The sequence below is a fragment of the Balaenoptera ricei genome, chromosome 19, assembly GCF_028023285.1.
Source record: "Balaenoptera ricei isolate mBalRic1 chromosome 19, mBalRic1.hap2, whole genome shotgun sequence".
In the NCBI taxonomy this organism is placed as follows: domain Eukaryota; kingdom Metazoa; phylum Chordata; class Mammalia; order Artiodactyla; family Balaenopteridae; genus Balaenoptera; species Balaenoptera ricei.
The window spans coordinates 33,106,544-33,122,267 of NC_082657.1; the positions used below are offsets into that span (position 1 = coordinate 33,106,544).

General features: G+C 39.0%; 1 protein-coding gene across 2 annotated transcripts in view; it reads left to right on the top strand.

Moving 5' to 3' along the window:
• FTO (FTO alpha-ketoglutarate dependent dioxygenase) overlaps positions 1–15,724 on the top strand; it is a 375,391-nt gene that overhangs the window by 122,714 nt on the left and 236,953 nt on the right. For both annotated transcript variants that reach the window (XM_059904734.1, XM_059904735.1), the window contains exon 4: positions 6,799–6,942. In XM_059904734.1, the coding sequence (XP_059760717.1) occupies positions 6,799–6,942 (144 nt within the window). The remainder of the gene's footprint in view (positions 1–6,798; positions 6,943–15,724) is intronic.

Genomic DNA, 15,724 nt, shown 5'->3' on the forward strand with positions numbered 1-15,724 from the left:
ACTTGGCAGGGGCAGTTTTGGACATTTTAAACTCGATGTTTAAACTTAGTCTTCTTTTGTATTTTGTCACATCTTTCACTTCTTTAGTAGTTTGGTTAGTGGGAGCTGGGAATGCACCAAACACATTGAGATACTTAAAATTGTTTCAATGTTACTGAAGTTCAAAGGCAAGTAGGAGCCAATTGCCTCTGCTTGTTTCCAAAATAACATAGGGGAACAGTAATCAGTTGCAGTTGCTATAGGTAATTACAAGTTGATTTTATTGAGAAAGTGAGCAGCACTGTATTTATGCAAGAAAAAATTTATCAGACGTACAGCTTCCCTCCTCCCTAGCCAGCTGACGGAGGAAACAAACTTTCAACAAAACATTATTTTAATGAGCACATTGCAAAGGTGCTGGATTTATGGGAGACATCAGGCAACACTGATTGCAATTACTGTCTCTGTTTGTCGTTCAAGACTTTATTGGTGCCATATTGAGAAGAGTGTGAGGATGAGATTTAGAGGGGAAAGTAGTCAACCAGTCTGTTAGCCTATAAAGATGATCCCTTTTTAGAACGTCCATACTTGGTGGCATTAAAACTACCTGAAGGGCTTCCCTGGTGGCGCAGTGGTTGAGAATCTGCCTGCCAATGCAGAGGACATAGGTTCGAGCCCTGGTCTGGGAAGATCCCACATGCCGTGGAGCAACTGGGCCCGTGAGCCACAACTACTGAGCCTGCGCCTCTGGAACCTGTGCTCCGCAACAGGAGAGGCCGCGACGGTGAGAGGCTCGCGCACCGCGATGAAGAGTGGCCCCCGCTTGCCGCAACTAGAGAAAGCCCTCGCACAGAAACGAAGCCCCAACACAGCCAAAAATAAATAAATAAATAAAGTGTAAAATTAAAAAAAAACAAACAAAAAACTACCTGAAAATCATTGTCTTTGTAGTTTAAAAATCATTTGTTTTTAAAGTTAAGTTGTCGTTGATTTGACCAGAGAGGGACATATGAAAAGTCGTCTTAAAATGTCTCTATTCTTTTTTCTTGGGCTACTTGCTACATCTGTTATCATTAGGACCCTCTAGAATGAAGCAGCCTGCAAGCCTTGGGGTATCACACATATAAATATTGAGTTCTCATATCAATATTCTTTTGCTAAATTGATCTTATCAAATAATTTAGCATTACGTTGCTTTATTATGTTGTATGCTGGTATTAGTCACATGACATTGCTGCCAAAGTCTTGGCTCCCTGTACACCAATGCCGAAATGAGATACGGAGACCGTTTTGGAGGGGAAAGAAAGGGTGGCTTAGTCTTTGCCAGGCAAAGGGGGGAACACAGCAGGCTAGCTCCTCAAGAAGTGTGCCCCCTCCTTGGGGAATAGGGAGAGGTCTTATAGTCGGGGCTCGTGGTCAGGGGTATGCAATAAGGATCAAGGCAGTAACAGTCTTGCATTCTTCTTTCTTCTGCAGAGTTTCAAAAGGGTGGGGGTGCTGACGAGATTAGTGTGTGTGCAAGGTCTCCAGTGGTCTCCTCATCTTGATGAGCTTCTCTGGTCCCTTTAGTCTTGCCTCAGGTGGTTTCCCGGCTACTCCTCCCTTGATTTGCAACTGTTTGCATCTGCCCTTTGGAACTCAGAGAAGGTCATGGAGGCTGGAGTCTTGCCTATAAGAAATGGGGGACAAAAAGGCCCCCATGCCTGGGAGCCCCATACGGCCCCGCTCGGTTTCAACATTAGTACGTGTTAGTCACATTGCATCATTATTACTTTATTTAGCCTCGGCTTCCTCACTAATATGTGCTGTAGGCATCTCTATCGAATCACAGATATCAAGACTCTAGAGCAGCAGTTGGCAAATGTTTTCTGTGTAAAGGACCAGATAGTAAAGATTTTCAGCTTGATGGGCCTTATGGTCTGTGTCTTAGCTGCTCAACCTTGTTGTTATGTGTGAAAGCAGCTGTGGACAGTATGCAAATGAATGGTCCTGACTCTGTTCCTGTTAAACTTTATAAAAGCAGGGGATAGACCTGATTTGCCTGTAGGCTAGAGCAAGGTTCTTGGACTTGAGTGCCTGTAGGGGCTAGGCAGGTACTGCAAAGGAGTCAGGTGGCTGACTGGGGACTGCCACTAGTGCCTTGTCTAAGACGGGCAGCTACTTCTTACCTACAGCCACTTGTGACTGCCCCAGTGATATTTGAGCTTATAATTCAAGAGTAGCTGGAAACTGGTATTTTTACACAAAGCACTTGTATCAGTGGGCAACTAACCCTAGATTTGTTCAGAAAATATAGTGAAGGTCAAGCTATATATCTTCGTGAGCTCTTTTCTGGTCCATAGGATCTAGTTTTGCAAATTCTGGTATTTTCAGGTGTAACTGTGTATTACGTATAACTATATAGTATGTACAGGAACTTCCTGGAAAATGTCATCAGACATGGACAGCAAATATCTAGTTCTGATGCTGCTAGCTCCCTTCAAGTGCCTGTGACAGACATCAGTAATCAGTCATCCCACTCTTTCCTGCTGAGCCTAGAGAAAATTTCAGAGTGATTCTACACCAGTCCTCAGAAAAGCCACAACCAGTGAATTCGTTGTGTCCTCTGATATATAAGGTATTTGTCACTCCTGTTCCGGAGGACTCTCTTTAAAATGTTTTTGGGATTAACCTAGAAAATGGCTTTGGACTTTTTAATTCTATGACTTTAAAGAAATCTAGCTAAAAATTGCTCTTAACTAAAGAGTATTTGAGAAAATATGTATCAGAAATAACGCATATGACAAAAGGTAAGATTCTGTTCTATGGCAGTATCAGATTTTATTTTATTTTATTGAATAAATTTATTTATTTTATTTATTTATTTTTGGCTGCATTGGGTCTTCATTGTGGTGCGCAGGCTTCTCATTGTGGTGGCTTCTCTTGTTGTGGAGCACAGGCTCTAGATGCGCAGGCTCAGTAGTTGTGGCGCACAGGTTTAGTTGCTCCACGGCATGTGGGATCTTCCCGGACCAGAGCTTGAATCCGTGTCCCCTGCATTGGCAGGCAGATTCTTTTTTTTTTTTTTTTTAATTTTTATTTATTTATTTGTTTATGGCTGTGTTGGGTCTTCATTTCTGTGCGAGGGCTCTCTCTAGTTGTGGCAAGCGGGGGCCACTCTTCATCGCGGTGCGCGGGCCTCTCACTATCGCGGCCTCTTGTTGCGGAGAACAGGCTCCAGACGCGCAGGCTCAGTAGTTGTGGCTCACGGGCCCAGTTGCTCCGCGGCATGTGGGATCTTCCCAGACCAGGGCTCGAACCCGTGTCCCCTGCATTGGCAGGCGGATTCCCAATCACTGTGCCACCAGGGAAGCCCGGCAGGCAGATTCTTAACTACTGTGCCACCAGGGAAGTCCCAGATTTTAGATTCAAACTTAGAGAATTGAAGATCTCCACAGTTGCATGTGTCCGTAAAGGTTCTGGTAGCATTCCTTCTTTGAAGAGACCATCAACTTGGATTTCTGGTCTGATTTTTTTTCACCATACCTGTGCAAAGTAATGGGAACAAATAGTTATAAAGGGGAGTTTCTTTTTCCTTTCTCTTACTGCCTCTGACCCTGGTGCACAGTTACTGGAGAGTAAGATGTTCAGAATTTAGGGACTCTGTATGTGAATATGTGCCATCTGGGAGCACATACTTTTGGATTGTGTATGTGGCATGCACATGATGCAGCCTAAGTAAAACATGCTTTATTGTCCATTTTGATGGCATAAAACTTTACATCTTTTGTACTCTGCCCTCTGTGAGTCTAAACCGTACTTATCTTTCAAGTTTGATCTTCTCCAAGAATTCTGCTCTACCCATTCTAATCCTCATTGAACCTGTCTCTTCTCTAGATTTCTTTAATATTGAGAACTGTCCTAATTTAGCAGTGTCACACTTTATTACATTATTTGATTTAATTTGCATTTGTTCCCCCCCCATAATTAACATTTTCTTTTCCTGCCATCTAGCATAGTAAGGACCGTGAATGGTGTGAACTGAAAGAACATTTTGTTTTTAAGCAGGCAATTTAGTATAGATGTTCATTGGATGCTTTTTATATGCCAGTCACTGGGGCTCTAAATGTGGATGAAACAGAAAAATGGACCCTGCCCTTGAAGACCGGAGTCTAGTGGATTAAAGTCTAATGGAATTTAAAATGTTCCCTTTTTTAGTAATCAGTGATGAACATTTACAACTCCCCTGGAAGGAAAGCTCCCCTGGGCCTAGGTCTTTGTTTCATTTACTGATATACCCCAAGTGCCCAGGTCAGTGCCTTGTATACAGTAACTGCTCAGTAAATATTTCTTAGGTGAACTTTTGCAAGTTTTTATGTAAGTGCAGGACTATTAGTGTAGGTGAACCATAGTGTGTGCCTTCCACTTCCTTTACGTCTCTCCCACTCCTCATCCCAGCCATGTAGTTCTCTGCCCAGAAAAGTCAGTCTTGACTTTCCTTCCAGAAATATTATACGTACGTATATGCACATGTGTGTGTTTGTATTTTTTACACAAATTATAGCCTATTCCTTTCTTTCCCTTAAAAATATATCAGATAGTTCTCTATCAGTGCATACTCATATTACTTTTAGTGGCTATATAGTATTTATTACTTGGACATTTCATAATTTATTAAACCAGAAACTTATTGATGGATATTTAGGTTATTCTGATCTTTTGCTCTTATAAACAGTATTACAGTAAATATCCTCGCTCAATTTGCGACCTCTGCAAGTAGAAATTTTAGTATACATTCCTAAGAGTGGAATTGTGGAATTCTTATAAGTTCAAAGGGTTTATGTATTTGTAATTTTGATAGGAATTGCCAAATCGTCTTCTACAGAGACTATGAATGTGCCATTTTGCTGCACTCTTACTAACACCATATTTTATCAAAGTGCTTGATTTTTTTGTGATCTGATAGGTGAAAAATATCTATTATGGCTTTGTATTTCTCTTACATAAATAAGTTTGAACATCTTTTTATATGTTTACAAACTCATTTCATTTTGTGTGTTCTGTCTTTATAACTTTTGCCCATTTTTCTATGTGATAATTGATCTTTATCTTATTGATGTGTAGGAGCTCTTTGTATAGTTAAAAAAAAATTCCATGTCTGTGCTTGCTTGTTTATATTTCTATGTGAATTATAGAATCAGCTTGTCTAGTGACCTGCCCCACTCACCTAAAAAATCAATCCTGTTGGTATTTGTGTTGTGTTTGTGTCAAATTTATAGGTGATTTAGGGAGAACCGGCATTTCCATGATGTTTCGTCTTATTTCCCAAGAACATAATATGTCTTTACATTTGTTTAAGTGAGTCATTGTTGTGATAAAGGGCATTGTCTTAACTTTGGGACTGTTTCTAATGTTTCCCTATTAAAATATGCTGGCTTTGGGATTGAGATAGATCTGTATTGTATCATGTTAAGGAACTAGCCACCCATTGCTATCTTATTGAGGTTTTTACCGTGAAAGGATATATTTTGTCACATACATTTGTGTAATTCTGGTGACTCATATATCTGTTGTTTGTTTGTTTTCATCTATGAATATGATGAATTTTAAGTATAGACTTCTGCATATTGAACTATCCTTGTACTCATGGAATAAGTTCTACTTGGTCATGGAAAGTTATCCTTTTAATGTGCTGCTAGATTTGGATTCTGTTTTCTTATATAGATCTTCCATGACTTACAATGGGGTTATCTCACAATAAGCCCATTGTAAGTTGAAAATATCATAAGTCACAGCTGCTGCATTTAATACACCTAACCTACCGAACATCATAGCTTAGCCTAGCCTGCCTTAAACCTGCTCAGAACACTTACATTAGCCTACAGCTGAGCAAAATCATCAGACACAAAGTATATTGTAATAGAGTGTTGAATATCTCATGTAACTTATTGAATATTGTACTGAAAGTGAAAATGAGAATGGTTGTATGGGTACAGAATGGTTGTAAGTGTATTAGTTCTCCACCCTTCTGATCACGTGGCTGACTTGGAGCTGCCTCTGCCCAACATCACAAGAGAGTATTGTTCTGCATGTCGCTAGCCTGGGATAGGATGAAATTCAAAATTCGAAGTATGGTTTTGACTGAATGCATGTTGCTTTCACACCATTGTAAAGTTGAAAAATCGTTAAGATGGGGACCATCTGTACTGTATTTAAGAATTATGCATTGATTTTCAGATGTGAGACTGGTGTGTGTGTGTGTGTGTGTGTGTGTGTTGCGCGCACGTGCACATGCGTGTGCTTGCTTTGGATTTTGATACATATTTTGTCTTTATGAAAAGAATTTGGACACTTTTCTTTTTCTGTGCTCTTGAACGATTTACAGTGGATTGAAATTACCCACTTCTTAATTTTTTGATAGAATTCTCCTTTGCAGCTCTCTACTCCTGTGTTCTTTGACAACTACCCCTATACCTTCTTTGGCTTTTTTTAGCTTTTCTACCTCTTCTGGGGTCAATTTTGGTCATTAATGTTTTCCTAAAAACCTATCCAGATTTTCTAATTTAGTTACATAGAATTGAACAAAATAATCTTCTTTCATTTTCTTTGGTATCTGTGGTTATTTCCTCACCATTTTCAGATTTTTTTGATTAAAAAATAAATGACATGTTAAAAATATTCTAAAGAATGTGTTTTTTAAAAAAATATGACATAAAAAGAGTATATAGTTCACTTATCCGTATTTTATTAAAACCTCAGTTATTCCTAAGGTAACTGTTATGAAACCCAGAACTTTAGATGAAACATTTCCTTTCTGAGAACTCTCTTCTCTTTTGACAGGCCCTGACGAGGAAAGTGAGGATGACCCTCAACTCGAAGGCAGAGACCCTGATATTTGGCACGTTGGTTTTAAGATCTCATGGGACATAGAGACACCTGGTTTGGCGATACCCCTTCACCAAGGAGACTGCTATTTTATGCTTGGTAATTGGGAGGATCAAAGCTATACTGATGCTCTAGTGTCTAGGTTTTAGATTATTGGGTACATATTTTGCATATGTCTTTTAAATTAAACTTTTCAGGTTTTTTATAGTGATAATAAAACATCTACATGTGACTAGGTTTTTTTAAAAGATACTGCTAATTTTTATTTTTATTTTTTTGAATTTTATTTTATTTTTTATATAGCAGGTTCTTATTAGTTATCTGTTTTATACATATTAGTGTATATATGTCAATCCCAATCTCCCAATTCATCCCACCACCACCACCACCCTGTCACTTTCCCCCCTTGGTGTCCATACATTTCTTCTCTACATCTGTGTCTCTATTTCTGCCTTGCAAACTGGTTCATCTGTACCATTTTTCTAGATTCCACATACATGCATTAATATACGATATTTGTTTTTCTCTCTCTGACTTACTTCATTCTGTAGGACAGTCTCTAGATCCATCCACATTTCTACAAATGACCCAATTTCGTTCCTTTTTATGGCTGAGTAATACTCCATTGTATATATGTACCACATCTTCTTTATCCATTCATCTGTCGATGGGTATTTAGGTTGTGTCCATGACCTGGCTATTGGAAATACTGTTGCAATGAACATTGGGGTGCATGTGTCTTTTTGAATTATGGTTTTCTCAGGGTATATGCCCAGCAGTGGGATTGCTGGGTCATATGGTAATTCTATTTTTAGTTTTTTAAGGAACCTCCATACTGTTCTCCATAGTGGCTGTATGAATTTACATTCCCATCAACAGTGCAAGAGGGTTCCCTTTTCTCCACACCCTCTCCAGCATTTGTTGTTTGTAGATTTTCTGATGATGTGCCCATTCTAACTGGTGTGAGGTGATACCTCATTGTAGTTTTGATTTGCATTTCTCTAATAATTAATGATGTTGAGCAACTTTTCATGTGCTTCTTGGCCATCTGTATGTCTTCTTTGGAGAAATGTCTATTTAGGTCTTCTGCCCATTTTTGGATTGGGTTGTTTGTTTCTTTAATATTGAGCTGCATGAGCTGTTTATACATTTTGGAGATTATCCTTTGTCCATTGATTCATTTGCACATATTTTCTCCCATTCTGAGAGTTGTTTTTTCGTCTTGTTTGTAGTTTCCTTTGCTGTGCAAAAGCTTTTAAGTTTCATTAGGTCCCATTTGTTTATTTTTGTTTTTATTTCCATTACTCTAGGAGGTGGATCAAAAAAGATCTTGCTGTGCTTTATGTCAAAGAGTGTTCTTCCTATGTTTTCCTCTAAGAGTTTTATAGTGTCCGGTCTTACATTTAAGTCTCTAATCCATTTTGAGTTTATTTTTGTGTATGGTGTTAGGGAGTGTTCTAATTTCATTCTTTTACATGTAGCTGTCCAGTTTTCCCAGCACCACTTATTGAAGAGACCGTCTTTTCTCCATTGTATATCCTTGCCTCCTTTGTCATAGAATAGTTGACCATAGGTGCATGGGTTTATCTCTGGGCTTTCTGTCCTGTTCCATTGATTTATATTTCTGTTTTTGTGCCAGTACCATATTGTCTTGATTACTGTAGCTTTGTAGTATAGTCTGAAGTCAGGGAGTGTGATTCCTCCAGCTCCATTTTTTTCCCTCAAGACTGCTTTGGCTATTCGGGGTCTTTTGTATCTCCATACAAATTTTAAGATTTTTTTGTTCTAGTTCTGTAAAAAATGCCATTGGTAATTTGATAGGGATTGCACTGAATCTGTAAATTGCTTTGGGTAGTATAGTCATTTTCACAGTATTGATTCTTCCAATCCAAGAACATGGTATATCTCTCCATCTGTTTGTGTCATCTTTGATTTCTTTCACCAGTGTCTTATAGTTTTCTGAGTACAGGTCTTTTACCTACTTAGGTAGGTTTATTCCTAGGTATTTTATTCTTTTTGTTGCAATGGTGAATGGGATTGTTTCCTTAATTTCTCTTTCTGATCTTTTGTTGTTAGTGTATAGGAATGCAAGAGATTTCTGTGCATTAATTTTGTATCCTGCAGCTTTACCAGATTCATTGATTAGCTCTAGTAGTTTTCTAGTGGCATCTTTAGGATTCTCTATGTATAATATCATGTCATCGGCAGTGACAGTTTTACTTCTTCTTTTCCAATTTGTATTCCTTTTATTTCTATTTCTTCTCTGATTGCTGTGGCTAGGACTTCCAAAACTATGTTGAATAATAGTGGCGAGAGTGGACATAATTGTCTTCTTCCTGATCTTAGAGGAAATGCTTTCAGTTTTTCACCATTGAGAATGATGTTTGCTGTGGGTTTGTCATGTATGGCCTTTATTATGTTGAGGTAGGTTCCCTCTATACCCACTTTCTGGATAGTTTTTATCATAAATGGGTGTTAAATTTTGTCAAAAGCTTTTTCTGCATCTATTGAGATGATCATATGGTTTTTATCCTTCAGTTGTTAACATGGTGTATTACATTGATTGATTTGCATATATTGAAGAATCCTTGCATCCCTGGGATAAATCCCACTTGATCATGGTGTATGATCCTTTTAATGTGTTGTTGGATTCTGTTTGCTAGTATTTTGTTGAGGTTTTTTGCATCTATATTCATCAGTGATATTGGTCTGTAATTTTCTTTTTTTGTAGTATCTTTGTCTGGTTTTGGTATCAGGGTGATGGTGGCCTCATAGAATGAGTTTGGGAGTGTTCCTTCCTCTGCAAGTTTTAGAAGAGTTTGAGAAGGATGGGTGTTAGCTCTTCTCTAAATGTTTGACAGAATTCACCTGTGAAGCCATCTGGTCCTGGACTTTTGTTTGTTGGAAGATTTTTAATCACAGTTTCAATTTCACTACTTGTGATTGGTCTGTTCATATTTTCTGTTTCTTCCTGGTTCAGTCTTGGAAGGTTATACCTTTCTAAGAATTTGTCCATTTCTTCCAGGTTGTCCATTTAATTGGCATAGAGTTGCTTGTAGTAGTCTCTTAGGATACTTTGTATTTCTGCGGTGTCTGTTGTAACTTCTCCTTTTTCATTTTTAATTTTGTTGCTTTGAGTCCTCTCCCTCTTTTTCTTGATGAGTCTGGCTAAAGGTTTATCAATTTTGCTTATCTTCTCAAAGAACCAGCTTTTAGTTTTATTGATCTTTGCTATTGTTTTCTTTGTTTCTATTTCATTTATTTCTGCTCTGATCTTTATGATTTCTTTCCTTCTACTAACTTTGGGTTTTGTTAGTTCTTCTTTCTCTAGTTCCTTTAGGTGTAAGGTTAGATTGTTTATTTGAGATTTTTCTTGTTTCTTGAGGTAGGATTGTATTGCTATAAACTTCCCTCTTAGATCTGCTTTTACTGCATCCCATAGGTTACGGATTGTCGAGTTTTCGTTGTCATTTATCTCTAGGTATTTTTTGATTTCTTCTTTGATTTCTTCAGTGATCTCTTGTTATTTAGTAATGTATTGTTTAGCCTGCATGTGTTTGTGTTTTTTACGTTTTTTTCCCTGTAATTGATTTCTAATCTCATAGCGGTGTGGTTGGAAAAGATGCTTGATATGATTTCAGTTTTCTTAAATTTACCGAGGCTTGATTTATGACCCAACATGTGATCTCTCCTGGAGAATGTTCTGTGGGCACTTGAGAAGAAAGTGTAATCTGCTGCTTTTGGGTGGAATGTCCTATAAATATCAATTAAATCTATCTGGTCTGTTGTGTCATTTAAAGAGTGTGTTTCCTTATTAATTTTCTGTCTGGATGATCTGTCCCTTGGTGTAAGTGAGGTGCTAAAGTCCCCCACTATTACTGTATTACTGTTGATTTCCACTTTTATGGCCATTAGCATTTTCCTTATGTATTGAGGTGCTCCTATGTTAGGTGCATATATATTTATAATTGTGATATCTTCTTCTTGGATTGATCTCTTGATCATTACGTGGTGTCCTTCCTTGTCTCTTGTAACATTTTTTATTTTAAAGTCTGTTTTATCTGATATGATTATTGCTACTCCAGCTTTCTTTTGATTTCCATTTGCATGGAATGTCTTTTTCCGTCCCCTCACTTTCAGTCTGTATGTGTCCCTAGGTCTGAAGTGGGTCTCTTGTAGACAGCATATATATGGGTATCGTTTTTGTATCCATTCAGTGAGCCTGTGTTTTTTGGTTGGAGCATTTAATCCATTCACGTTTAAGGTAATTATCGATATGTATGTTCCTATTACCATTTTCTTAATTGTTATGGGTTTGTTTTTGTAGGTCCTTTTCTTCTCTTGTGTTTCCCACTTAGAGAAGTTGCTTTAGCATTTGTTGTAGAGCTGGTTTGGTGGTGTTGTATTCTCTTAGCTTTTGCTTGTCTGTAAAGCTTTTGATTTCTCCATTGAATCTGAATGCGATCCTTGCCGGGTAGCGTAATCTTGGTTGTAGGTTCTTCCCTTTCATCACTTTAAATATATCCTGCCACTCCCTTCTGGCTTTTAGAGTTTCTGCTGAGAAATCAGCTGTTAACCTTATGGAAGTTTCCTTGTATGTTACTTGTCGTTTTTCCCTTGTTGCTTTTAATAATTTTTCTTTGTCTTTAATTTTTGTCAATTTGATTACTATGTGTCTCGGCGTGTTTCTCCTTGGATTTATCCTGCCTGGGACTCTCTGCGCTTCCTGGAATTGGGTGGCTGTTTCCTTTCCCATGTTAGGGAAGTTTTCGACTATAATCTCTTCAAATATCTTCTCAGGTCCTTTCTCTCTCTCTTCTCTTTCTGGTACCCTATAACGCGAATGTTGGTACGTTTAATGTTATCCCAGAGGTCTCTTAGGCGGTCTTCATTTCTTTTCATTCTTTTTTCTTTATCCTGTTCCGTGGCAGTGAATTCCACCGTTCTGTGTTCCAGGTCACTTATCCATTCTTCTGCCTCAGTTATTCTGCTGTTGATTCCTTCTAGTGTATTTTTCATTTCAGTTATTGTATTGTTCATCTCTTTGTTTGTTCGTTAATTCTTCTAGGTCTTTGTTAAACATTTCTTGCATCTTCTCGATCTTTGCCTTCATTCTTTTTCCAAGGTCCTGGATCATCTTCACTATCATTATTCTGAATTCTTTTTCTGGAAGGTTGCCTATCTCCAGTTCATTTAGTTGTTTTTCTGGGATTTTATCTTGTTCCTTCATCTGGTACATAGTCCTCTGCCTTTTCATTTTGTCTATCTTTCTGTGAATGTGGTTTTCATTCCACAGGCTGCAGGATTATAGTTCTTCTTGCTTCTGCTGGCTGCTCTCTGTTGGATAAGGCTATCTAAGAGGCTTGTACAAGTTTTGTGATGGGAGGGACTGCTGGTGGGTAGAGCTGGGTGTTGCTCTGATGGGTAGAGCTGGGTGTTGCTCTGATGGGCAGAGCTCAGTAAAACTTTATTCTGCTTGTCTGCTGATGGGTTGGGGCTGGGGTCCCTCCCTGTTGGTTGTTTGGCCTGAGGCAACCCAACACTGGAGACTACCTGGGCTCTTTGGTGGGGCTAATGGCAGACTCTGGGAGGGCTCACGCCAAGGAGTACTTCCCAGAACTTCTGCTGCCAGTGTCCTTGTCCCCACCGTGAGCCACAGCCACCCCCTGCCTTTGCAGGAGACCCTCCAACACTAGCAGGTAGGTCTGGTTCAGTCTCCTGTGGGGTCACTGCTCCTTCCCCTGGGTCCTGATGCACACACTACTTTGTGTGTGCCCTCCAAGAGTGGAGTCTCTGTCTCTCCCAGTCCTGTCGAAGTCCTGAAATCAAATCCTGCTAGCTTTTAAAGTCTGATCCTCTGGGAATTCCTCCTCCCCTTGCCCAACCTCCAGGTTGGGAAGCCTGACGTGGGACTCAGAACCTGCACTCCAGTGGGTGGACTTCTGTGGTATAAGTGTTCTCCAGTCTGTGAGTCACCCACCCATCGGTTATGGGATTTGATTTTATTGTGATTGCGCCCCTCCTACCGTCTCATTGTGGCTTCTCCTTTGTCTTTGGATGTGGGGTATCATTTTTGGTGAGTTCCAGTGTCTTCCTGTTGATGATTGTTCAGCAGTCAGTTGTGATTCTGGTGCTTTCACAAGAGGGAGTGAGAGCACATCCTTCTACTCTGCCATCTTGAACCAATCTCTCCAATACTGCTAATTTTTAAAATTGCTTTTCTTTTCATTCCCAGTGTTTATGGAGTTCCCCAAATATGCTAAACAGTTTTCAAGATTTTTCATCAGTGCTACTAAATCATCTAAGTCAACTTATCAGTGTGAAGTTTTAAAAATATTTCCCTATCTATATAGGTTTTTGGTGAAAGTTTTTTCTAGTTTTGAATTTAGTTTCTTCCCAAAAACAGCTGACCTGACAACACAGCCTCCCTCCCACCCCTCACCCCCCACCCCAGTTGAGTTTCCCTCATTTCCCTCATCTAGTTCTTTGGGAAGCAGTAATTCAGCTGTGGTCAGGCTAACTGAAGCTGTGGAGTTTGTGGAGCTTTGCTTTTTGTTTCTTTGCTGTAAGTTTTTTGTTTTATTTTTAGACTTTCTCTTTGTTTTCTGATGCACAGTGTGCAAACAGTATCCTTTTTTCCTCGCAAAGCTTCTCAGGGTTTATTCTGTCCTTGGCTCTGATCTGATTATTTAGGGTTGATCTCACTCTTACCTGCCTGGGGGAATCTACTCATGTGTTTGGTTTTAGAGCCAGGAAGCACCAAGGCTCAAACCGAGTATTTATAATAAGAATTATCTCCCAATTAATAGAGTGTTTGTAGGGGGTCCACTGTGTTCAATGTGCTGCATAAGGTTCTGGAGTATTGGAGATGGATAAAACTTGGTCCTTGCCTTCTAGGAATTATGAGTTTGGAGTGGCCCTTTCGGACATTACATCATTAAGTATTTTCCAAATTTCAGTCATTCGCACATCAGCTTCATGGTTTTTGCCATATCCATGTGCTACCCATGCTATTATTACTTATGTAATATTTCTCTCTAGATTAACTCAGTTTTTTTTCTTTCGTCAAAATGAATTTATTTTGGGAGATTTTATATCACTATCTTAAATGGAAAACCAGTATCACTTGACATAATTAGAAGAGTTGTTAAAAAAAAAAAGTTTATAGAAAGAAAGTAAAACAGAATTAAGTGCCCACCGCTTTTTGCTGAAGGTCCTGAGCCTCAGTCCTGTTCTGTCTTTAGTAACTGTTATGAAGAGGTGTTAACTGGATCATGGTACCGATCTTGGACTTTGTCCTTCATGTCAGCAGGAAGATTGGAAGATCATTACATAGGGAATTACTTTCTCCTGGTACGATTCAGTGGTAAATTCTTCAGTTCTTCTCATGGATGAGTCCTGCATTTGTTACACACTGATCTAAGTAAGCCCTAAATCTCTTGCCTTCCATTTGCATGTTGCTTTCCAGTTTACAGATCAATTTCACATAAGCAATTTCATTCAGTCTCCAAACAGCCTTGCCAGGGAGAAGGTGCAGGGATTGTTCTGTTCTTTTGTAATTTGCCGAAAGTCACTCACTTCATGTGAGGCAGAACAGGGACCAGTGTGGGTTGCAGGTTTCATATATGGTGCTTTTCTTACTCTAAAAGGGACCATTTAGATTGGATCCCAATTCACTGAAATCTCTAGGTGGGAACGCTTTTAGGGTTAAGGTCATCTCTTTGCCTGCCCCTCCCCTGCTTGCCTCAGCATCTGAGTTTGTATTCTGAAGTCTTTAGCCCATTGTTTTGAGCATTATTTGTAGGTAGAACAGATTATTAATTCATTTTTTAATATACCACCTGGATGTGGATATTTACCGTGAGTATAAACGGGTGATAGTTTCAGCCAATAAACCACTTTCCTTTTGGATACTCTGTTGGAGTTTCTATGAATATTTTGCACCTTTAAAAGAAGTGAGAGTCAGAATGGTGCTATTTTTAATAGCTTTATTGATTTTCTGTATTTAAAAAAGTACAAAAGTACTTCTGTACAAAAGTAGTAAATACACATGGTAAAGGCTCAGCTACTTTCTATTAATAACATCTCATGTGTTCTTTTCTGATTGAAAAAGTAATACATGCTCATTGTAGAGAAAAGAAACTCTGAAAAGTATAAAATGAAAGAAGAATATAAAAATCAGATTTATGCCTATTTTAGTACATTCCTTTTCAGTCTTTTTCCTATATGTGCATATATACGTATCTGGAATAACAGTAGTATATGAATAACTGCTATGTTTATTGGGGACTAATGACAAGTCAAGCCTTCTTGGAATCTTCTCAGTAACCCTGAGAAGTAGATGTTAGCTATATTGAGAAAGAAAAATTTAAGGTTAGAGCAATGTCATTACTTAGCCATGGTTACACAGCAGGTAAGAGGCGTGGATTGGAACTTGTCACTTTAGCCCACTTGGGCTCTGACACCTGTGTCAGGCCATCCCCTCCCCACCACCTGGAGTCCCTCCTCACCCCACTGCGGTGCTGACCCCTGCTTTGGGCTTCTGTGCCTTCCTCCTGCTCCCTCAGCGTGATGCCTAAGTTGTTCGGAAGGGCACAAAAGAAGGTGACAGTGGTGGTGTGTTTGCTTCTTTCTTTTCCATTTCCTTTTTTAAAAAATTTTTTTTAAATTAAAAAAAATTTTTTATCATCTTTATTGGAGTATAATTGCTTTACAATGGTGTGTTAGTTTCTGTTTTATAACAAAGTGAATCAGTTATACATATACATATATCCCCATATCTCTTCCCTCTTGCATCTCCCTCCCTCCCACCCTCCCTAGCCCACCCCTCTAGGTGGTCACAAAACACTGAGCTGATATCCCTGTGCTATGAGGCTGCTTC